This window comes from Acanthopagrus latus, chromosome 5 (assembly GCF_904848185.1).
Source record: "Acanthopagrus latus isolate v.2019 chromosome 5, fAcaLat1.1, whole genome shotgun sequence".
NCBI classification, from domain to species: domain Eukaryota; kingdom Metazoa; phylum Chordata; class Actinopteri; order Spariformes; family Sparidae; genus Acanthopagrus; species Acanthopagrus latus.
Window position 1 is genome coordinate 4,579,511 of NC_051043.1, and position 24,418 is coordinate 4,603,928.

General features: G+C 39.2%; 2 protein-coding genes across 4 annotated transcripts in view; one reads left to right on the forward strand and one right to left on the reverse strand.

The window, feature by feature from the left end:
• The window catches only part of rimbp2 (RIMS binding protein 2), a 115,760-nt gene extending 106,150 nt beyond the window's left edge, over nucleotides 1-9,610 (forward strand). The window contains exons 27-31 of one of the 2 annotated variants that reach the window (XM_037097602.1): nucleotides 238-341; nucleotides 1,852-1,878; nucleotides 2,405-2,476; nucleotides 3,614-3,748; nucleotides 6,701-9,610. In XM_037097602.1, the coding sequence (XP_036953497.1) occupies nucleotides 238-341; nucleotides 1,852-1,878; nucleotides 2,405-2,476; nucleotides 3,614-3,748; nucleotides 6,701-6,892 (530 nt within the window). In that variant the 3' untranslated portion in view covers nucleotides 6,893-9,610. The remainder of the gene's footprint in view (nucleotides 1-237; nucleotides 342-1,851; nucleotides 1,879-2,404; nucleotides 2,477-3,613; nucleotides 3,749-6,700) is intronic. The other variant, XM_037097603.1, reaches the window with a different exon arrangement.
• On the reverse strand, nucleotides 9,026-23,730 carry piwil1 (piwi-like RNA-mediated gene silencing 1). 2 transcript variants are annotated; one of them, XM_037097605.1, is made up of 21 exons: nucleotides 23,482-23,730; nucleotides 22,909-23,002; nucleotides 21,617-21,719; nucleotides 20,798-20,926; nucleotides 20,494-20,708; nucleotides 19,179-19,300; nucleotides 18,858-18,938; nucleotides 18,180-18,377; nucleotides 17,934-18,042; nucleotides 17,509-17,635; nucleotides 16,648-16,765; nucleotides 16,300-16,414; nucleotides 16,002-16,189; nucleotides 15,141-15,213; nucleotides 14,793-14,993; nucleotides 14,136-14,239; nucleotides 12,429-12,499; nucleotides 12,178-12,331; nucleotides 11,808-11,933; nucleotides 11,576-11,723; nucleotides 9,026-9,855 (listed from the first exon to the last, which is right to left on the reverse strand). In XM_037097605.1, the coding sequence occupies exons 2-21, from the start codon at nucleotides 22,975-22,977 to the stop codon at nucleotides 9,739-9,741; spliced, it is 2,568 nt and encodes an 855-aa protein (XP_036953500.1). In that variant the 5' UTR covers nucleotides 22,978-23,002; nucleotides 23,482-23,730; the 3' UTR covers nucleotides 9,026-9,738. The 2 variants fall into 2 exon arrangements, with proteins under 2 accessions (XP_036953500.1, XP_036953501.1); XM_037097606.1 differs by lacking the exon at nucleotides 23,482-23,730 and adding an exon at nucleotides 23,132-23,167.
• Nucleotides 23,731-24,418: the final 688 nt, after the last annotated feature.

Here is a 24,418-nt window from a genome sequence, read left to right on the forward strand (position 1 = left end):
TTTACTGCTTTTATCACTCCTCACCATCCCTGTCCATCTGTGACATGCTTTTAGCTAGTTTCCACTGTATCTTCCATCACTAAGCTTTCTCTAAACAAACGTAGGAAGAGTTTACCTCGCAAGCCAGATGATCAGATTGCTGGAATTGCAAGGCATTGTGTACCATCACATCTTTCAGTGACGCCTTTACATTATTCTCACTTGTTAGTCATTTTTCCCGTCTTTTCCTCTCCACAGAGAGGAACAGGCGAAGTGGCCGTCAACATCCCACGTCAACGCGGAGAATGGTGGCTCTGTATGACTACGACCCTCGAGAGAGCTCCCCTAACGTTGATGTAGAGGTACTGCCCTCCTGTGGCTCCGGCTGTTCACTTTGTCATGACCATTCTCTGTCACTGCCATCATGTTGACAAAATTTAATGCAGTCAAAGGAAAACATACGTTGAAATGACCATATTCTAATTGTGATGTTGTCAATTCAGAATTTAAAGGAATAGTTTGACATTTATGGAAGTAAGGCTGCAACCTCGCTGGTCAGAGTTCAGCAAGGTTGAACTGCACGCAAAGCCAAGATGTGAATTTGCTTCGCCAACAGAAGGGAATGTTTTATTTGCACATTTGCTTGTACAGAATGCAAGTGCATGGGAGGTTAATGCCACTGTACTGTGACCACTCCCTCGGGCATTAGGAGTCTGATTGGTTGGGGTTCGGGCAAGAATATCAAGACAAGTCGTCACAGGCAGAGTACAGTTGGATCCCTAATACTGCAGCCAAGGTAGCTGCTAATTTTTAAGCTACTTCCAGTCTTTATGTTAAGCTACGGCCTAGCTTTGTATATTCTTTAACTCATTTATTCAATATAACTCATTTTTTAAACCTGAAAGACAGTTTTCACAGTAATTTCCCAGTGCTGACAAGACTTGCTCCCTCCATTAGTCTGGAACAAAATCCCTTTCTCTTTTTTTTCTTATGAAATATAAACTTAAATTAATCAGCTTTCAAGGTGCTGGTTGGAATATTGTGTTACCTTTAGACGGCCAGGCTAGCTGATTACCCCTTCCTCCAATCAAGAGTTATTCTTGTGTTCCCAGGTTCCTCTGTTCCCCAGCTCTAAAGTAAGGGGGTTATTCTACCTAAAAATAATATATTTGCATGTTTCATTACCAAAGTAGTTCGCCTCAGCTAGCAGCCGTGACATGGCTGCAGTGTAATCCTTTTAGGCCAACTCGGACTCTCAAGTTAAATCCACCGAAATGCTGACAACTTTGTCCTAATTTTTTTGTGTTTAGTGACCAGATACACAAGTCTCATTCAAGGAGAAGTCTCGCTCTGAAACCTTGCACGATGTGAGTTGAGCAGACGAAGGTGGAAACAGGAGTCAGACTTGGAAAGTGGGGTTTTACCTCGAGGACCTGCCAGCAAGAATTTATTTCCGAAGTCAAATGATTTTGACAATCTTGAGTTTAGACTGTAACAACTTACCTTGCAAGCTTTCAGAGCAAGACTTTTCCTTAAACAACAATTGTATTATTTAACAAAACGGTATCTCTGTGGAGGCATTGTTTCCACAGTGTTGTCAGACACTCAGAATAACATCCTGAGCCTGTTTTCAGTGAATGTAATTTGATTGTCAGGGTTGCCCCCAAAGGATTATGTTGCAGCCATCTTCTAGATGTTGAACTATTCCTTCATGTGTGAGTCAGGACAATGTGTTCACAGGTGAGGTTGGATGAGGGGCTTCAGTTAGCACTGTGTGAGATAGAAAATTAAATTACCTTCGCGTTCTGTTTTTTTTTTTGCCCCTCCCCCTCACTTACTCTCACCTTTCTATTGGCACTGCCACCGACACAGTATGAGGGAAACAGACTGAATGAGGAGGTGAGTGAGGGTGAGGAGGGTACAGTACTGTCTGCTCTGTGTGTGTTTCCTCCCCCCGTTTGTTGGAGTGCAAACGAGGAGGCGGGCTTGAGATGAGGGGCCTCGGCCCTCTCTCCCTGGTGGGCCATGATTACAGACCCTCATGCATTGCCTGAGCCAGCATCTCCCCTCCTCGGTTTGGTCTCTTGTGTCGACCTGTCTCCTACATACTGTACATACGCTCTGTTTGGTTTGTGTGTTCTCAAGAATCCCATAGGAGATATGTGCTCAGTGTGTTGCAGTCCTGTCTTCAAAGCTCAAACATTTGATGCATTTACAGTTGCAACAGTCCGTCTGCCGAGACTGAATTGAAACTCATGTTTAAGATGCATCACATTGACTTGGAGAAGGAAGCACAGCATTTCAAACTCATCAAACCCCAGTAGATTTGATGTAGTGGAAAGTCTTCGGCAAACTTACACTGCTGTAAAGTAGAACCAAAGTACAACAGGCCAAATGTGTCTGAAGGTCCATTCTTCTCCAACAGGCTGAACTGACCTTTTGTGCCGGTGACGTCATCACAGTTTTTGGTGAAATAGATGAAGACGGCTTTTACTATGTAAGTACCAAACACTTTTGTCTACGTATCAATGGGTGTTTTGTTCTCTTCCGACAATTAGAGCACAGTGTATCCCTACAGGTGTCCTACTGAACACACATTTACATTTAAAAAACACACTCAAGTGAGTATGGTGATAATCTTACCACGAACAGAAATTAGCAACAGGGCCGTGACTTTTCTATCTCGACAATTGATCAGTTTTGTTTCACATGCTTAACATTGGTGACTCAACATTGTACACTCATGAGCTTTGGCAACATCAAAACTCCCCAAGAGTTTACAACCACCACTAGGTGGAGACTTGTGAGGCCTGGAGAGGGCAGCACATATACAGTGTATATTTAATTTTCTATTTTACTCATTATTGTTGTAGTTAACGGCAGCAGCAACTCTACGCCTTCAGCAGCTCACCCAGTTACTTTGCCTACATGATTGTTGCATTCAAAAGAGTTGTTCATGTATTTATTAGTCTAAAAAAAAAGCTAAGATGCACTTAAACACCTCACAGTAACTAGGGGCTACAGGCAGTGTGCATTTATACAGAGCCAAACCTCTGAAACACTTACAATTTAAAAAAAACATATTTAAATTTAGCTTGCTCTAGCTGGTTTGTACAATCTTACAAACCCTGGCTTTTATTATTGTACCTACCATGTGTATATTCACTATAGCAATGATTCCGCTGAATAATACTGACAGATGGTGATGTGTAATATTAATATTATTATAATAGTAGAATCTCAATATTTAAGAATCAAAATACACCAAATTGGCACACAGGAGAGATGGCCCTTGTATAAAACTTGGCTGTCTGCAATATGTGGAGTACACGTAGTTAGTACAACACTCCTTTTGTCCATCAGATAAGGTAATTCATGTCATTTGCCAGACTTAACATAATTAATTGCCATATACTACCAACATTGTAGTAATATAAAAGTTCCGATCTACGTAATGTGATAGTATCAAACCAGGGAGAAGCACATTGTCCCAGCCATAATATAAACAAGTATGGGTAGAAACTGTTAAACTAAAGGGTATTGATGTGAACAGCACTCCAGCAGCAGGTTCATGGGAACATTAGAGTTGATAAATACAGCAGAGAGAGACTCACTGTCCTTCTCTACTCCACAGGGTGAACTCAATGGACACAAGGGACTCGTTCCTTCCAACTTTCTAGAAGAAGTGCCTGATGATGTCGAGGTTTTTCTCACTGACTCACCATCTCGTTACACCCAGGACACTCCAGCACGGATAAAGACCAAAAGGGTACATGCTCCTTTGCAGTACTAGCCCTCTGTCATCCATTTACTCTTTTCAGTTCCCTCTATCTCCTTTAGTTTCGTGTCTGTGCGTGCGTGTGTCTCATTGAAGTACAATGGGATTTCTGACTTTGGAGCATTACACTGTAAATAAATAGATGTCTAAGAAATCTATGAAAAAAAAATAAAACTTTAAGACTTATACTTGACAGAGGAACTTTTATTTTTCATGTTTACTGCTGTAAAAAGGGGGAAGTTCTGCATTGTATAAAAATACATGGATATATTGTATTCATAAAGCATTCTCAATGAGAGTAAACGAGTCCTTTGACTTTTTACTTGTTCTGTCATGTCTTGAAAACAGCAGTTCACACTTTTTGCACATGCGTATTTAGCATTCTAACAGATGCTTTATGAATATAGTCTGTGTTTGATCTCCAATAATTTCTAATAGAGTAAATAGTTTTGTTGTACTGAAAGATGAACTATGTAGTCTGTAGCTCAGCATGCTCTATAGTCCAGATGCATGAATTCTCAAACATTTTATATAAGAAGAGAAGTCTAGTGTAGTACAACTTTTGTATCTGCTCCTGAACAACGCCTTGTTTTGTATATGCTTTCTTTTAAAGTAGCACGCAAAGGTCACTTAGCCTATGTTGCCATCAGAGAATAATTTCAGAAGTTATTATTTACTAAATGTAAATGTGATGTTATTTTCATGTTTTAACAAATAATGCAATTGTTGAAATATTATTAGGTGTCATCAGATATTTCTTTCACTGTGTTCTAATTTGCCATTGTCATAGTGCAAACTATTGAAATGCCATCACCATATTTTTTTTTTTTATTTCTTTTCCTCACCCGCTTGGCAAAACAGAAGAAGAGTGTTCATTTCACACCTTAAAGGCTCTGTTTCCGTCACGTAAGTGAGCAACTGAGGATACCAAGATTACGGTCCCCTCGTCTAATGCAGATGACATGGGTACCCTTAGTTTCTGGTATGCAACATGTGTACTTTATATGACATTCCTTTACGTAGTGATAGGATCTTCTTTGTGTCACCAAAACTCTCAATAGTGTCTGTTGGTTGGAGATCGTAACCCTTGCCAATGCATTAGACAAGAAGTATGGTATCTTCAGTTGTTTCTCTGAGTGTTGTACATGAAAATGTCCGTCTCCTGCAATAAGTCTCCTGCTGTAACTCATGGTAAGCTAAAAGGCCATAGTTGTACAATTATGCTCAATTATAAATAAGTTCAAATCAAATGAATGGTACTAACATTTAGACTACCTTCAGTGCAGTGTGACACGCTGCATCCTAGACAGAAATCCTACCAATTCTATGCAAAAACCCAAAGAAAAGCATAAAACCTTTTTAATAATCGTCATTTGGTTTACCCTGCTCTAACCACATTTGGAACCATTTTCTTTTATGTAAAGAATAATTAGAAATACATGTATGAAATACAAATCACTTTTTTTTTTTAAACTGATTTTGGTTTTCAAATAAGTGCTAATTTTGTGAACCAAGATGAATAAGTTATTGATTTAAAGTGAGACTATGCACTTCTTTATGAGCAGCGGCTCCTGCAGATACAATTGACCCTTACAGGATAATGCTAAATTGCTACACTACTTTTCAGAATTGAGATAAAATGCTAAGTTATTGGAGTAGTAGCAAAACTGGTGAAGAGCTACACAATCAGGGAAATTACTCATTAATCTGGGTCATACAGCGACTGGTGTAACCAGACTAACTAGGGCTTGAGCAGTAAATCTAAGGCTCAACAATTTTTACCACTAACCATTGTTGGTGAGTGCCGCATTGCCCCTCAGAACAGAGTTACAAAGGGAAGAGGGTGCAATCCCCCTATGAAATGAGAGACCCTTATACATCATCAGCAGTTGTTGATGGCATTTATGTAAAGGGCTGTTGCGATATAACAGTAATGAAGAAAATTATATTTGAAAATGAAAAATTGATATTGTGTTGATAACATTTAATAAGTTTGGTAACTTTGCCCCAAAAGTGCCCAAAAGTGTTATGGTTTGAAAAGGCGTTTTTTCCAGAAATTGTGTGCTTGCGTCTGTGCAACAACATGATTGGCTGAAACGTTTCGTAGTTTGGCTGTGTAAAAGCAGACATTTGGCCATTATCAGCAAGGGGTGGGACATGTGTGGTCTCCAAAGTTACAGACTTTTCTATTTGTCTATTTGTTTTAGAGCAAAACAAGTTTAATTTGTAATTCAAGTCACATAGTCTCACTTTAAACTCATTTCTATAAAATAGCAAATGTAGCAGGTTAATTTTGATATTTTACATGTTCTGGCTTTAAATTATATTCACACGTATAATATTAACAAATACAGCCTCATATAATGGGAATCTTGAACCATCTGTCTTCCCAAAGTGCAATTTAAAGGAGCCTTTTAGCTCATGATTACAGAAAAGGAATAGTGACTAGTAGTTTCACTGTAACCCGGTTGTATCAGTAAATATCTCTATATATACATATATATATATCAGAGAAAGGAAAGTGAATGTGATATTTATAAATATGTCCCACTTGTCCCAAAATGCAAATGTATCTGTTTATGTGAGAGAAACTGCCCTGCTTTTGATATTAATTGTTGGGAAATGTCACCTTACATTGATGTGGAAGTTAGTCAATATCATGCTTCTGTGTTGTTGTAGCTTATTCATAGCAGTTTGATTAAAAAAACAAAAACAAACACTGTTTCTACCTGACAGAGTGGGAGGGAGAGGTGGGGCAGTGGGAGGAGGGAGTGTGTCTATACCTGAGTTCACAGGACAACATTCAGGAAGGTAGACTTCAGACCTACGGTGGCCCTGCTGAGACAGAAAGGACTTTAGGAGAAGGAGGGGAGTATTGACAGAGGTGTGACAGGCGGCTGGCATTTTAACACCCTCAACTGTCCCTTACGGGTCTCCCATTAGGTTCCGTTGGAAAAATCGGGTCCGCCCAGAAGAGCAGCCTCTCCCACAGTGCGTCCACACATCCCTGGCTCAGGCCCGGCCACCGTGGGGCCCGGCAGTGCCATCAGGGCCCCACTGGACATGTACTCCTCCAAAAAGAATAAGGGACTGCTCTCCAAAGGGAAGAAACTATTGCAAAGACTTGCGCTGTAAAATAATACCTTGACATACTTTGAGAGTTTTATTCACTTTCTTGTAGTGTTAAAAGAAAAAAAAAAATCTATATAACACAGTGGACAGGTGGCATTTGTGAGCTTAGCAAATGCATTATTCTTGTACATCTGTTGTATACTAGAATATTTGTATTTTGTTAACAGTATCAACATATTTTCAACAACACATTTCATATTTTGGTCCCGAGACCTCGTGGTGTTGCTGATTTAGTATAGAGCATCTAACCTCCAAGTCTGACGCTGATTAAGTTCTGCTGTAGACAGAGACAGGGCCCGGGGCATTCTCCATTTTGCACTTGGTCAAGTCTGATGGAACACCACCACCACATTATGACTGACTGACTGCTGTCTCTGTGTACAGAAATCAGAATGTAATTCGAACGCCGAGGGCTCAGTTAAACCTTGGAGTCTATTTTGAAACTGAAGACAAAGATCACAACGAAGTCATTTAACCTGTATGAGAGGTTTGCATGCTTAACTTCAGCACATTCCCTCCTGATCCCCTGAGAGTGCATGCCATGTGATGGGCTCGGTATGGACCCTGGAGCATGCAGTGCTACTTTAATACGGCGTGGCTGACATGCTGTGCAGTAAAACTGTGACAAATCAGCAGAATTCACTCCTATTCTGATGCCCTATTTCAACAACTGTGATGGAGCAAAGCATTCCCACCACCATGTCAGACACTTACAGAACAAGCACATACTGTACCTATGACAGGGTCTCTGCAGTAAAATCAGCCTGAATGGAAATGCCTAGTAGATCCAACCTCCATGTATTTGCCTTATGATCGCACAACGGTTAGTACTTTGTCCAGTAGAGCATGCAGTTTCATGCCTACTATTCATTTATGTTGTGATTTCATCAAACAAGATCTGTTTGCAGATGTTAATCCTGTCTTGTGATGTGCAGGGTATTGTGTGACTGTCGTGATTTCCATAGGACCAGAGCTTACATATAATCGTCTGAGACTCCTGTACTGATTGTGTTAACCATTCTTAGTTGAGCCCAAAAAATACATTTACAAAAATACTTTTTAGAAAATAGTTCTGAAAAGGTCAAAAAACCTCCCTGCGTATGAAGGCACTTTAACTGTTTTTGATGCCACGCTGATGCACATCTAATTAAAATGACGACCACTCTACTATGGAAACAATATTACATTAGCAGACAAAAATATATATATATATATACACACACACAAATAGTTAATATCTGTGATATAGCATCAGCAAATGAAGTCTTTTCATTGTAGTGCATGATTCACAACGTGAAACACTTTTGGGCTTCACCAGAAGACTGAAGGTTTGACTGTTTTCGCAGTAGTTAGCAGTGAGACACAAGGCTACCTCTTCACTGCCCCTCTACCCTTCAAACCCAAAATCTATTTGATCTGAAATCTGTTTGTTCAAGCCAATCTGTCATCGATGCCTGTTCAGTATGTCCCGAGCTATGTTGGTGCAGGATACAAGTACTGTATATCAATATATATATCTACACCTTAATGTAGAGTAGTGAATGTATGATGTAACGAAAGCCAATGTATTTTCAGAGCTGCCCAAAAGGATTGCGCAGATGTCCGTCATTGTGCGTGGAATGAAACAGTCCACGTTTATCTCCTCACACCATTCTGTTTTTCCATTTCATCCTCATGTCTTTTCAAATTGAACTTATTTTTTCTACGCACGAGTTGAACTGAAACTGCCAAAAAAGAATGTATGCAAAACATTCTGTAATACTTTCTGTACAATTCTCGGCCAACAGCCATGTTAACCTGCGGTCAACTGTTGTACATCTTTTCCTATTTATGGACCATGTCTTCAGACATTGCTTCAATTAATTTTGAGTGACTGTTGCTCTTTTTGTACTTTGTCCATTTGTAAAATTGTTTTTAAATGTTTATACTTGATTTTCAAACTGCCTTTTTTGTACATTTAACTTTATAATCCAACAGTGCAAGCTTTCCCCATGGTGTCTTGAAGACCATATTGTTTAAAAGTCTGCAGTTGTGTGCTAGCTTTATGAAAAGAATTATCAGCCTATATTGATGAATACAAATTATTGTGTGAGTGTGCATGTGCAATATTTTCTAAAAAAAAGAAAAAAATCTAAATAAATTTGATATTTTGTAATGTTTGCATGTTATTCAACATAAACACCAGATCTTGAACGTACCATACAAACAAATATTAGAACCATTTGCATCACACCAATAACAGGACAAAGATGTTGACCCATGAGTATTAAACTGAGACATTTTTACAGCAACAAAACTGGAGGCTCACTGGTGTATCAAAAAGGTAAACAAACATTTTAGGTTCCTTCCTGAATAATACAAATTACCAAAAAACAAAACAAAGCTTTTCCTAGATATTTCTTACTGAAAAGCCAGAATCCAACATCTTACTTTTTCAATCAAGTACTTACTGAATACATAACATGGACTTCTTGAAATATTTCTGCTTGGATTAACTCTTGGATCAAGTGACATGTCACTCCGAGCGTCATCCACTTCAAATTTCCAACAGCAGACAGGGTGCATATTGATTACTTCAGCATACAGAATATGTACATTTTACCTCTGGATGGTGGCCTTTTCTTTACATTAGACTTAAAAGTACAATACAAACCTTTTAAACTGTGTAATTTAATACACATGGCTATCTGACTCAATCTGAAGCTAGAAATGCAAACAAACTCTTAACATCAAACTAAACTTAAAATGTACTTACTAGAGTGAACATCTCAAACAAAGGCTTACATACGACCAGTTCTTTACAAGGAAACTTCAGAGTCAGAGCCAAACAAACTGATCATCTTGTATCCTTATAGGTAGAAGAGCAAGTCATCCAGGAGCACATTGGGCTCCCTGTGGATATTCTGACCCACGAGGAAAGCCAACTTGTGGGCGTACTGGCAGGGAGCGGGCACGCGGATGATCCCCTAAAGCAAATGGAGAAAGTTAACTAAAGCATGGCAATTCAAAAAACACTTTGACCTTTATTACTTCTTCACAGGGCTAAATGCTGTTGGCTTTGAATGGTTATTCTTTGTAAGCCCACATATTTCAGATTGGTATATAGGGTTCCATGCAGAGGGAGGTTTTATGTCTGAATATGGTTATTAAAGTCAGTTTGATTAATCCTTATTTTACCAACATGGAGTATCAAGTAAAAAGACAGTCTTTGTTTGAATCGAGGTTTGAGGTTTGAATCTTCACTGGCCCCATAATTCAATTGTGCTTCAGCTGTCAACAATTCGAATGCAAAACAATTTTGGATGCATCCCAGTGTATGGCTTCTGCCATGATCTATATTACCACACATGGCTACTTTTTCATCATTTTAAGTTCCTGTTATTCATAAAGTCCTTCCGATATTCAGACTACAGCAGCCTACAAAATAAAAGCATCTTTTCAATACATAAATATTCACCAATCTGCAGTGCCTTACATATTAGTTATAAATCTACAATATAATTGTTTTTCTAAAACACTGCCAGCTAGCACTGGGAAGACAATGGCAGGCAGCCAAGAAAAAGATGACGATATAATTTACTCCCCTGTTGGGAGTAAGTCAGCAGCAGTCATAGATTATGTATTTTCATTATCAGGTCAAAATCATTTTCAATAGGAGTGCAAGGGGCAATACCATGATGGCATCAAAATCACCATTTTTAAAACACTTAAGAAGGCTTGACACAACATGAAACTTTGCTCATAGTATCACCAGGGTCTCTACACATGAACTTGAGCATTGAGAACATTGTGTACAGTTTACTACAAGGTTTGGAACAACTCACTTTATCAATTGTTTTTCCGCTCGCCGCCATCTTGCCAATCAAGAGCTGTCTATCGCTGAATGCGACGTAACAGGGATGAGGGGTGAAGATTTCCCCTCCCTTGTAAATCGAACAGTGCTACAAACTTTTTCCATGTCCCCAAAATCAACTGGAAGGGGCAAACCACCCCAGCAGCAAGCTTTAGGAGCTTTCCATCTTTACTCTCCTCCCTGTTACGTCACATACAGAGATCGACACTTTGACTGGCAAGATGGCTGCGAACGGAAAAAACTGGTCAAGTGAGTTGTTCACATCCTTTTTTTTTTTAGTAAACTTTGTGTACTCAAACAATCTTCTCAATGCTCAAGTTCATGTGTAGCGACCTTGGTGATACTACAAGCAAAGTTTAATGTTGTGTCGAGCCTTCTTAGTGATTTTGATGTCAACATAGCAGTGCCCCTAGCACTCCCATTGAAAATGATTTTGACCTGAAAAAGATAACACGTTCAATCTTAAAAGTGGAGCTTTCGTCGTAATTATGCTCTTAAACTAAAGTTTGACTTGGGTACAATCACAAAGAGACCCTAGGTTGCATTTTGGCGAGAGTTTTGCTTTCCATAGCGCCCCCCACTGGACCCAGGAACCAAAGTTGTCACTTATGTTTTGGGTGACATGTATCCTGTTTAGATAGGAATCTTTCAACAGGTAATAAGTGAGTGCGCCCTCTGATGAGCTGTAGCCTGACGTGCATGGAGCGAGAGCCCGTTTGTCGCTGCTTGCGGCTTTAATTAGATTTAAATTCATTCACAAATCTTCTGTATGAGAAATTGTGAGTACATCCTTCCAGGATGAATCATAATTGCGCACTTTAAAGCCAGCCTACCTGCCAGTTGTAGTACATGTGGCACAGCTTGTAGGTGAGTCGCTGCATGTGATCAGGCTTCAATCCGCTGGTGTCATACACAACGTTGTAGTGAGTTGGGGAGACGCTTCCAACGCGGACAGCCTGACTCACAATGTAGAAGTCATACCTGGCAAACAAGGGTTGCAGCAACTGAACACAACTGCTACAAAATACATACATAAAACTATTTAGGGTCAGCTAAGTAACATACCACTCTGGGCGGGTGACATCGGAGTCAATGACAGTGCCTGGAGGTGGGTTGGTAGTGTTGCCTTCGATACGGGCAAAGAACCTGCTGCTGATGCGTTTCTTCACCACCACCACACTCAGCTTGGGCCTACCATGAGCAGACGGACAAAAAACAAAAATCTACTGTATAATTTCAGCTGTATTTGATTTGTTGTGGAAAGTAAGCTATTGTACCAAGCAACAAATATAAAAAGACAAACCAGAGTCAGTTCTCAGTCATTCACAAATCACAAGACATGGAGATGTTTATTATAGGTGATAATGGCATCAACACTTTGGGGACTTAATGATAAAACTTTGTTTTTTTTTTAAACTTAACATGAAAAACTCACATGTAGTCGTGACCCATGGACTTGATGGAGTCCATGATCTGCGTGACCTCGTAGTTGACCACACTGTGCAGCTGCCCATCTCCAACTCCGTCACGGTACACAATGATGCGTGAAGGCAGACAGTTGTTGAACTTCAGATAGTCCCTCAGTGCAGCTGGAAAACATCATGACATTTATACTGGGACTGTTCATAAAGAATTAACGTGTATTAAAAATACGACAAATGTGTCAATTGAAAGAAAGCAACTCACCACTTAAGGCCATCTTCAATCCATCCATGATTTCCTGGCCTTTGTGCTGCAGCACACACTTTGAGAACCACCTTGACAAAGACATCACAGACAAAAATAACAAACGGTTGTACTAAGACACTGCATCAAATATTGTGTAGAGCAGTTGAGTGCACATCTTTACCACAACCTAAATTTCACTGCAGACCAGGGTATTTTTTATATTTATTTATTTATTTATGTATTTATGTATTTATGTATTTATGTATATATATATATATATATATATATATATATATATATATATATATATATATATATATATATATATATATATATATATATATATATATATATATATATATATATATATATATATATATATATATATATACACACACACACACATATATACACACATATACATATATACACACACACTATATTACCAAAAGTATTCGCTCACCTGCCTTTACTCATTCTATGAACTGAAGTGCCATCCCATTCCTAACTCATAGAATTCAATATGATGTCGGTCCACCTTTTGCAGCTATTACAGCTTCAACTCTTCTGGGAAGACTGTCCACAAGGTTGAGGAGAGTGTTTATAGGAATTTTTGACCATTCTTCCAAAAGCGCATTGGTGAGGTCACACACTGATGTTGGTCGAGAAGGCCTGGCTCTCAGTCTCCGCTCTAATTCATCCCAAAGGTGTTCTATCGGGTTCAGGTCAGGACTCTGTGCAGGCCAGTCAAGTTCATCCACACCAGACTCTGTCATCCACGTCTTTATGGACCTTGCTTTGTGCACTGGTGCACAGTCATGTTGGAAGAGGAAGGGGCCCGCTCCAAACTGTTCCCACAAGGTTGGGAGCATGGAATTGTCCAAAATGTTTTGGTATCCTGAAGCATTCAATGTTCCTTTCACTGGAACTAAGGGGCCAAGCCCAGCTCCTGAAAAACAACCCCATACCATAATTCCTCCTCCACCAAATTTCACAGTTGGCACAATGCAATCTGAAATGTACCGTTCTCCTGGCAACCTCCAAACCCAGACTCGTCCATCAGATTGCCAGATGGAAAAGCGTGATTCATCACTCCAGAGAACGCGTCTCCACTGCTCTAGAGGCCAGTGACGGCGTGCTTTACACCATTGCATCCGACGCCTTGCATTGCACTTGGTGATGTGTGGCTTGGCTGCAGCTGCTCGGCCATGGAAACCCATTCCATGAAGCTCTCTGCGTACTGTACTTGGGCTAATCTGAAGGTCACATGAAGTTTGTAGCTCTCTAGCAATTGACTGTGCAGAAAGTCGGCGACCTCTTTGCACTATGCGCTTCAGCATCCGCTGACCCCTCTCCGTCACTTTACGTGGCCTACCACTTCGTGGCTGAGTTGCTGTTGTTCCCAAACGCTTCCATTTTGTTATAATAGAGCTGACAGTTGACTGTGGAATATTTAGGAGCGAGGAAATTTCACGACTGGATTTGTTGCACAAGTGGCATCCTATGACAGTTCCACGCTGGAATTCACTGAGCTCCTGAGAGCGGCCCATTCTTTCACAAATGTCTTGTTTCACAGTCTGCATGCCTGAGTGCTTGAATTTATACACCTGGGGCCAGGCCAAGTGATTAGAACACCTGATTCTGATCATTTGAATGGGTGAGCGAATACTTTTGGTAATATAGTGTATATATATATATAAAAAAATATCTGCTGTGGAAACTAACCTGCTCATGCTCTGGTTGAGGCTGGCCACCAGAGCTCCGATCGACCTTTTCCCAGCAGTCGTGTCATGATAGCAGTCAATGCCGACAATCATCAGATGTTTGAGCTGCAGCAATCAGGTGGGACAAGTTAGCAGCATAGTGTTATTAATTAAGCATTAAGTTTTACCCCAACCATCACCTTTGAACAATAATTAAAATATTGCCTTGCCACTTCTCCAGCCTCAGATATGCCCTTAATTTCAAGACGTTACAGAATTCATCCACTAACCTACACCCATGGAGAAACCATGATGGTATAATTCAGTCTCCAACAACAAGGGAAGAAAAATAATTCTTTGCCCCTTGAAGAACAGTTGGCGCTTTGAGGGTCTGAATCAGTTTTGTTTTTAGTTAGATATGGGGCAAATATGTAGAGAAGGAGATGGATAGATCATTACATGTTTTACATATTGCACAATAAACAAAACCTGACATTGTTGATACACCGATGCCAATTTTAACCAAGTTAAACACCACCAATTAAAATAATTGATATTACACAGTACAATTTTCATTCTCAATCGGCTCCAAAACAACAGCTGAATCTATTTAACAACTACTCCATAACACACCTTGATTTTTATTTAAGCTATCCAACATTGTGTACACAATACTTACAGGGATTTCCACAGTCCAGAGCTCTCCTCCCATCTTGCAAGCCATCTGCATTGCAATCTTGGTTGCCACAGTCATGAGTGTATGAGGCCGGCTCAGAGTACGGCTCACCACACACTGGCTGGAAACGGGGCAGTCCACACAGAGGTATTTCTTGATGCTGTCGTACTTGTCTTTCCTGTTGTTGGGCAGGACCACAACAACCTAACAAACACAAATGACTGCTTTGACCATCTCAAACATAAATATGTTAACATTAAACTTCACAAGTAATGTCACAGCACTGAGTAAGTGATAAACAGTAAAAGCTAAGAAGATGACTTGCTCCTTCGTGTATGTTCATTCGCTCACCATCTGCATTTGGGGTCCAACATTCTGCTGCAGGGCTCTAAGGAGAGACTCCTGCTGATCCTCATACTGCACCCTGAATAAAGAGGGGCTTTCAGTTATTAATATAAACATGAACAGAGCTGGGCAGTACATTCAAAATAACCATAATTTGCCTTGTAAGGTAACAATACATTGACTAAGGTTTAGAAAGTCTTAAAAATATTCAACATCCATGACATATGCCAGTTAATTAGGCACACAAAGCTAAAACAACTGTGGTCTAACACAACACTCCCTTCATTAAAGTTATTCTCAGTTATTGTTCAAACTAAATACTGTATGTATATATATGTATGTAAATAAAAACAGATATTTTGGTTTTATTGTGCCCGTGATGCAAACCTCAACTAGCACATTAAAGGAATTCCAACTATCTTTTAACATTGAGTTAACAGTCTTAGAGCTTCTTACATAAAATAAATTCAGGAATCAAAGAATGCATACAGTAATGGTAGCATGCAATTCACATAATATAGGTTTCATATCAAGGTTTTAGACATAAACTGATGTTTTAGTTGACGGTATGTTTAAAGGAATTTTAGACGCAGCTAGTGGTTCAGTTTTGGGGAGATACATCACTCTGTTACTGTAAAGATGCACAATCAGGATTCAGCAGTGTGACTCAGCCATGTCAAGCCAACATTTCACAAAACAACAACTGCACAGTAATTTGAGAGTAATGTGCCCAGCATAAAGTGAGTAGCCAGCCACAGATCAACAATCAATGGCTACCTTTGTCAGGGGGAGTAAATTTGCTGATCAACGTGCAGAGCAACACCCTCGTTTGATAGCAGGATAATTTGATTTTATGCAAGAACTCACATGACGGGTCTTTTTATGTGGATACCGAGTGGAGATGAGACTCTTTGCAGGGTCTGCAGGAGGGACTGAGCTTCATTTCCATTGCGTCGGGTGTGAAAGATGATCCAGTTATCCAGTGGTGGAGCACTGATCAGAGACATCCCACGCATCTCTTTTGCCCACTCAGCTGTCCAGGGGTCGTACATATACTAGATGACAAATCATTTTGTTAATCTCTCAATTAAGATAATATGAATAAAACCATGATTCTAAATTCCAATTCTAAGAGCAAATTTAGGTAACCACAAGCATATTATACCGATCTTGATCCCTGGAAAATTTTCTCTGCTGGGAGGACTCTGCCATTCAGATTGAGGAGCATCTTATCAAAGTTGAGTCCCCACTTATCCAATTCCGCCTGTGCGTCAGTATTCCTATGAAGCAATTTTAAGGATTTAAATCAACGCCTGGGATTATATTGCCTTAAGATGCTGACTTTTACACAAGCTGTTGAGATGAGGTCAACTTGAAGAAAAACTGGTAAGCGCCTACAAGATTGACTAAAAGAGAAGTATAAATATTTAGAGAAATTACAGTTTTCAAACATGCAAGAAAAAGCAGTTGTGACCACAACACCACCAGTTTACTGATGAGATCATCAACTTACTTCTGTATGTTCATGACAAATTTGTTAAGGCGTTCCTCCCTCTGCGCTGGGGTCAATTTGGTGTGGCCGCTCAAGTCCTTCATTATGGTGAAGTCAGCTCGCATCTTGTCAGTCAAGCCTGTCGAACACAATTCAGTTTCAACTGTTCAGACTTTACCTCAAACCTGCATAGTGTGACTCCCTCCCCATTTTTCATTTAAAAATCATTCCATGGTTTCAGCTTCACAAATGTGATTATTTCCTATTCATATTTTAATTATTTGGAAGTTTTGCATAAAGAAAAAAAACAATTAGTGTCACTTTGGATTCTACTTATTTACCTTTTGTGACTACATTTCTCACCATTTGCAGAAATTTACAGAAATCAAGTAATGGACAACATAATCAGCAGAATAATCTATAATGAAAAGTCCTCCACAAAAAAAGCCACATTAAAAACAGTAAAATACTGTTTTAACATTTAATGCTGGAGTAATAAGAAACTGGACGATATAGTACTATCAGTAGTAGTATCAACAGTCAAAAGGGACATTTCCCACATAGAGTGCTCTTACTCTTAACATTTTAAGTACATTTTACTGATTATACTTAAAATACTTTTACTCAAGCAACAATTTCAATGCGGAACTTTTAACTGGATATCAAATAATGTGAAAAAAAGTATCTTACACTGTGTTTTTTTTATTTATGCCAACAATCTAAAAACTTTTCTCCACAACTGCAAAGTTTTATTACAAAAGTCTGTTAGAGTAAAATTACCTTTCAATACATATTTGATAGCGATGCAATGCATAAAGCAATCAATGCCCAAAAATGTCAATATATTAAAATGAGTGAAGAGTGACAGAATAAGACAGTAACCTGTCAGGTAACACAGCTCTGGGATGAGCATGGCTGGGCCAGGAGGAGGAGCTCCAGCAGGACCCAGCCTCTTCACATGACTGACAAGCAGCACCTGGTTCCCATCAGTGATTTCCAGGTTGTATTGCTAAGAACAGAGAGTATGACAGGACAGGATATGTAAGTGCATCAGTGAGCTTGCTTTCCATATTTAAACCTAAAAATGTCTTCCATTATTCACTTCCAACTTTGAATAATTTGATTAATTGCCTTTTTAGTTCTTGAGTCAGTTTCCTTCTTGTTGCCCACTCCCAATACTTAAACTGAACGTGCCAATATAGAGCTCTATCAAAACATTAATGTGTGTCGGTGTGCCTCTGTTGAGGCAGAAAATTGTATTATTGTACCTTTTCGACCAAAACTTGTGTTGAGTGTGTGACACCTACAGACTTGTAATAGTTCTTAAAGGAGATGTCAGAGTCTCCCCTCTTAAATGTGTTGTTGGGACTGTGATCCCAGGCAATATCATCAATCCTGTAGGTTTTGTTGTTGTACCTAAAAACAAAAACAAAATGAGAGGCCGCAAGAAAAGAGTAAGTCCTGCACTTGTACGGAATTAGGTGGTGTTGCTCTGAAACATTACTACCTCTACATATTAATCTAAGAGCGTGTGTGTGAAATGTGCATCTTACTTGGTGAGGACTATCAGTCCAATGAGCTCCTTAGTGCAGATCTCGGGGAAGCGTTGGTTTCCACACTGTTGCCTCAGGCTGCCCATAAAGTCGAGGACTGTCTCACTGCGCAACACCCTGTGGCTCACATCAATACTCAGCATGATGGAATGCTCGTAGTGCAAGATGGCGGTGGTGTAGCCTGGCCAGATCGTCAGCCTAGGACAGGAGGGAGAGGTGCACATTTTAATTCCATACCTAATAAAACAGCATGGAAGACTCGTAATCAGCAAAATGGAAAGCTGAATTTCTGCTACTGTTTCTCCCAATCATTTTTAGCAATTTAACACAAGAATAACTTATAAAATAAAAACTTCTCAAAACCCTGGCAAAAGTGGACCTGTACCTGAATAGCCCTTTGCATCTTATTTTCCACTAACAGGGTAGAAAACCATCTGGTTTCACATACTTCACTTCCTTAACAGTATAGATTTATGAAAGCAGGAGGTAAGAGCAAAAATCAAAAATTTCTCATTTACAAATATTTTTAAAAGTTTGGAGACTTATTCATTACTGCTGATGGCTGCTAAACAATCAGATAATGAGGAACAACTTTGGTTTTTAAGACCAATTTAATAAAAAGTGAACCAAGTGTGCCCTTTAGGTAGTGTGAATAACTCTAATGCTGTGCGTATATACTTGTGCTGTGGAATGTTGAATGCATAATCAGGGTTGTAGTAGTTGCGTCCAATCTGCTGCATGTTGAGGATTCTCAAGATCCTGCAGAAAAGAAATGACACCATTATTGAGCTGTTTGGAAGTTTCCAAAGATCTAAAATGCTGTGGTGAACTGGTGTGGTGATTTACTTCTATTTCAACAAGCAATAACCATAACCGTAAATACATGAGTCAAAGGCAATTACTGAAGAATGTTTCATTTAATGTGACTGCTGCATTACATGATGCCATTTTATTTTGCATAATTTTATTTCAAAAAGACCAGAGAAGTGGAAAATTTACCTTCTGAATATGATGTTGTAAAACTGAATGCAGACTGGAGATGTGGGTGGCAGCTCATTTGTCAGGGTGACTGTTATCTGAACCTTTTCTCCATTCCTTGTCTCGCTGTGGAGTACAGTCTCCTAAAAACAAGGTTACACATTGCAACACAAAAGGAGAACATCAGGACGAAACCAGACTTTGTGGTTAGTTGCTCCGATACCGAATCTGTATCAGAAATGCTGCTGACAGAGACCAAAATGACCAATAACTTAAATTAAAAAAAAAAAAAAAGCAGGACCCTGCTACTTCCCAGTTAGCTCCGTAGCTCCACTTTACACAGAAGAAATCAATTCTTTGCTGCTCTAAAAGCCAACAAAGGAAGTTGTGCTGTGCTGCCCCTGGCAACTACCATTTTAGAGCAGCGAAAAAGTTGATTTTCATGCGAGTCTATATATACACACCATTTGAAAACATGTCAAATGTGACTCTGGATAATCCCACCAGTAAAATGTCATTAATGTATCAGAGGAAATTTTTATCATGAAAATGATCGAGATCATTTTATCACCCAAACAGCTTTACTACTGACATTGTACCTCAGTCTGGACACTGGGTGGACACAGTATCAACATTTGCCCTCCAAAGTGCAGTGCTGCAAGCAAACCAGTTCCACCAGTACATTTTTTTAAAAAAAGGGAATGATTTAAGTTATTCAATTTTCTGTTGCACTACTGTTTTAGACTGCTCCATTTGAAAAATGGCTGCATTTTAAAAGGAATTTTAATTTCTAGATTTCTTTATTTTTTGTTCATTTTCTGTTATGTCTGACTGACTAAATAAATAATAATAATAATAATAATAATAATAATAATAATAATAATAATAATAATAATAAATACTGTGAAACAATCACTCTCTGCAAGGTTTAACCTGAGCTAGACCATATAACAGTGATAGCAATCATACCACATCAGGTTAGCAATATATACAGCTTTTAAATAAAAATGTATTTTCTTTTAAACAAAGGACTAGTACTGGGATTGGTACCCGTATCGGCCGATGCTCAAAGCCAAGGTATCGGAATCAGGAAGGAGGAAAAAAAAGGTTTAATGGTTACAATTGGACCTTCAACTCAAGTTACAAGTGATAGGTAGACAGTGATAGGTATAGGAACGCCCTGTACAGCAATGATTTTTACTTTGATAGCATGGGGCTCTAAGGATGCAATCTCAATCGAATGGTCAGAGTTAACTCGTAATCATCTGATTAGCCTGGAATTTTTTTCCAACAGTTTGTAAAAATTGTTGTGCGTGTTCATTTTGTATGATACTACCTTGCTGTGCAATCTGTGGGGCAGAAAAAGCAGAGCCCCATCAAAGCTCCGCGCTGAGCCAAGTGCTTCCTCGTGCTGGAAGAGGAGAGCGGATCTCAGGCGACGAGACTCCATTGGTGGTTTGTAGTCAACGTGGTACTGATACAGAACCCACTGAGGGCGTGACAGGATGCGAAAGTAGTTTGCAGTCAAATGAATGGGACTACCACTACTTCCTGGAAAAGTACACATAATTTTAGTGAGCAATTTATAATCTACTGCACTAATTACAAAATGTATATTTGCTGAGTAACAAATAACAAACCAGTCTTTGAGTCCTTAACATGCTCCATGGCCTGCCTGGTGTTAACCCCCGAATCATGAAAATCCCTGCGGCGTCCACCTCTTTCTCCGAGCTTCACCTGCTGAAATCCAGCAGAAATCTGCAGAACAGCTGATAAAAACGAAGTATTTATGAGCAAGCAAGCAATAATATTATACACACACACACGCACAAAATGGCAATTATTTTTGGGTGGTGAAAGCTGGATGGTACAACATACTTAGCTATATTCATATTTTAAAGTGTTTCTCTTTTTCAAATGTATCACTGTCGCAATGTAACATTTTTGGTATTGACTTTATTGAACTGTTAAACTGAACATAGTTATCAGGTGTCAATCACATGCAGACATTTTCAGCAGAAGTGGCCCTAAAATGATGATGTACTGGGTGTATCCTCCATGCAAAATGGTAACATACTCCTGTGTGATTGATGAATGCCCGCTGCCATTGGAACCAATTTCAGCTGATAATGGTTTGTAAAAAAGGTCCAATGGCGCTCATTAATCGGCCAAAGTGCTTAATGTTCATCCTAGCTACTTTGTAGCCCTGAGAGTCTATGACTGGCATGGGCAATACTTTAAGGACTGATCACCACAGTGACGCCAGACTCTACAAGTACAGTGTATACCTATTTGCTGGCTTGATAAACCCGAATTTCCTGCACTGCTGGAACTGAAAGATAATGCAGTCACCTCTCTGGAAGATGCATTTCAAATCACTTTTTCACTGACTTTCAAAAAGAGGGATTTGCCAGGATCATTTGTAGTAAGAAACAAATATATTAAGTGTTCGACGGTACCTTCTGCAGAAAATGGTCCCGGAGCACCTTTCTGCCTCCCTCGACCAACAAGCTCTCCCTCTGTGGGTGGGGGAGCTGCTGGCACAGGATCTCGAGCCTGGCTCTTCAAGAAAGAAAAAGTTGGAGATGTGTGACTTATGTTTAAAAAGCATTTAAAAAAAAAAAAAATTAATAAAGACAACATTTCAAATATTTTTATTTAGGGCACTATTTCACAACAGACTGTCTGTGAAGTGGTGTGTCCTTCAACTTGCATTTCCTTATTGAAGCAAGCAATTTTTTGTCCAAAAGACAAAATGGCTTTCCATAAATAACCGGCGTCTAGGCTGGAACATGACTAAATTTGGGCTGTTGATTAAGTAGACATCTTATTAAAAGCTGTTGCTGAAACATTCACTTTTCAATTATTTTTCACAGGGATTACTGGCTTTCAAGTGAGAAATAAAAAAAAATGCTCTTTTTCTCTCACTGTAGAGAATAATAGATGCATTTACTGCATAAAAAAAAACAAACAAAAACAAAACAAAACACAACAACACTACTTCAATAATAAATTTACTCGGACAGTCGGGACACAAAGCCCATGACTGGTGCGCGGCTGCTCTACCTGCTATGCCAATGCAACCACATACCAGCCTCACATGCATTTCTTTAACTTCTGCATTTTGCTCCACAAGTTGCATGCAACTTATAGCAGGAAGCACAATGATTTTATGTTTCATATAGGTATAGAACTGTTCCCATCAGGTTCCATACTTGCACTTTATATGGAACATTCAATGCATTGGAATCAAGTCTTCATGTAGACCACATATCACCTTCCAGTGACTTTGGAGAAGTACTTAAAACTAATCAATATAGTCTCTCTTCCAGCCTACAAATGAACACATTTATTCTTTTTTGCCATGGTGATATTAATCTATATCGGGGCTGTAGCCAGGACACTGTAATTATGTTAATCATTTGTCTTGACATCACCTTGTATTCACTATCAACTTTTCTCAGGATCTAAAACATCTTCCATCCTGCAAGCTGCAGTACCAAAAACTAAATAATTTCAAGACCCCATTGGCTAGAACTGTGTTACAGACAGTCCACAACACTGGGGTTATATCTAGCGTAATGACTAAATGACATCCTTTGCTTGCTGGATAATCTTCTTAACCGACAATTAAGGCTACCAAAATTTTACAGAGAGCAAAGTTTACACGAAGGTTTGACTCATATACATTCACAAATAACGCCTAGGTTGCTTTTTTGGCAAGAGTTTCACTTTAAAAGACTGCTCATACCGCTCCAGGCGCCGCCGTCTCTTGACCCCGTGCTCGGCCTCTCGATCTTGCTCGGGCACGACCAGTCATTTTCGGAGAGTTTCAAATGGGAGAGCTGTTTACAAAAGCATAACGTTATTCTGGCATTAAAACAATATTACAAAATGAACATTTTCTAGTCATTAATCCCACCGATAACTTTAGCCAACAGAATGACAAAAATACAGTTAAACGAGAGTTGTACATAATCTTAAACTTGAGCTTCCGATGTGTTCCTCTGGCAGCACGAGGGCGCCTGCTGTTTGTGGTAAGTGCGCCCACACCGCGTGCTCAGTAAGCTAGCTAAAGTTGTCGCTAGCTAATGATAGCATGCTAATAAGAATCACCACCAGATATTAACTTTATTTCTTACTTGTGTAGGAAATGAAACTCATACATTAAAATGTAATTATTATGCTACTCAAATTAAATGGCTAATTAACATTAGCCAACAGCTGTGGTGGCCCTGACCTTACTGGCTGACTAATATTGATATCTGAGTAAAGAGATTAAATTGACTCCAAATGTCAATCAGTTTAAAAGAAAAATACTCACTGTTGAGGAAAGTTTGTTGAAACTGACAATTCAACGTTGAGAGATTAGCCCATTTATCACCACAGGTGAGTCCACGATGGCGAAAGACAAGACGTCTAAAATTTGCTAACTTAAAGGCCTGTTCACTTAGAAAATCAATACGCTTGCATTTCACTTTTTCATCAGTTTTTCACTTCGGTTAAAACAAGGCATTTATCATCCTGTGCTAAAAGTGTAATTGTTTAGAATTAATCTAATACAGACGTCATCCAAGGGCTGCTGAAATTATTCACTAGACAAGCCTCTGAACTACTTTTTTAAGCGCAGTGATACGTTTGACCTAGTGCTGGTGTGTCATTTTCTTTTCAAATACTGCGAGCTCAATAATGACCACTAGATGGCAGCAACGCCCCTACAGTAAACATCCAGACCTGCGCTGTTGGACAGAGCAGCACCTTCGCTGACTCATTAATGAATCAGGGCTCTGCTAGACATATGGTGGGTGTTTTATAAATCAGAAATAAACTGACAAGTGTCCAGTTGTGCTTTTACAGGCCACAACTCAGTCTGAAGCACAATAATATCAAGAGCTGTAAGAAATTTTTGTCATTGATCAAAATCACTGATGAAGGGGTAAAATGAATAGCTAAGCATGACTTAAACTTTGTGAAACTTGATGAATGATAACATATCACATGTGTAATGCATGTTAAGTTTTAACAATGGGTAAATCAAGTAAATGTTATAGATGCAGAAGAAATTAGTCCTAATGGTAGGTAATAAGGCCTCAATGGATTCAGATTGAGGCCTGCTACCAGAACTTTTGAAAGGGCCTTGTCAGTCAAGTTAATCATTCCCTCACTTGTGAAGTTTAACTTCTATCATAATAATAAGTTATGATTCAGGCATGTAAGTACTGAGAATGTCTTTACCAAGCAAAAACTCTTCTTTCCCCCTC

Coding starts and splice junctions, on each gene's coding strand:
- piwil1 (XM_037097605.1), bottom strand. CDS start 22,977: ATGACTGGTCGTGCCCGAGCAAGATCGAGAGGCCGAGCACGGGGTCAA. Junction 20,709..20,797: donor TGTTAAGGACTCAAAGACTG/GTTTGTTATTTG, acceptor GTACTTTTCCAG/GAAGTAGTGGTAGTCCCATT. Junction 11,724..11,807: donor GATGTCACCCGCCCAGAGTG/GTATGTTACTTA, acceptor CTTGTTTGCCAG/GTATGACTTCTACATTGTGA.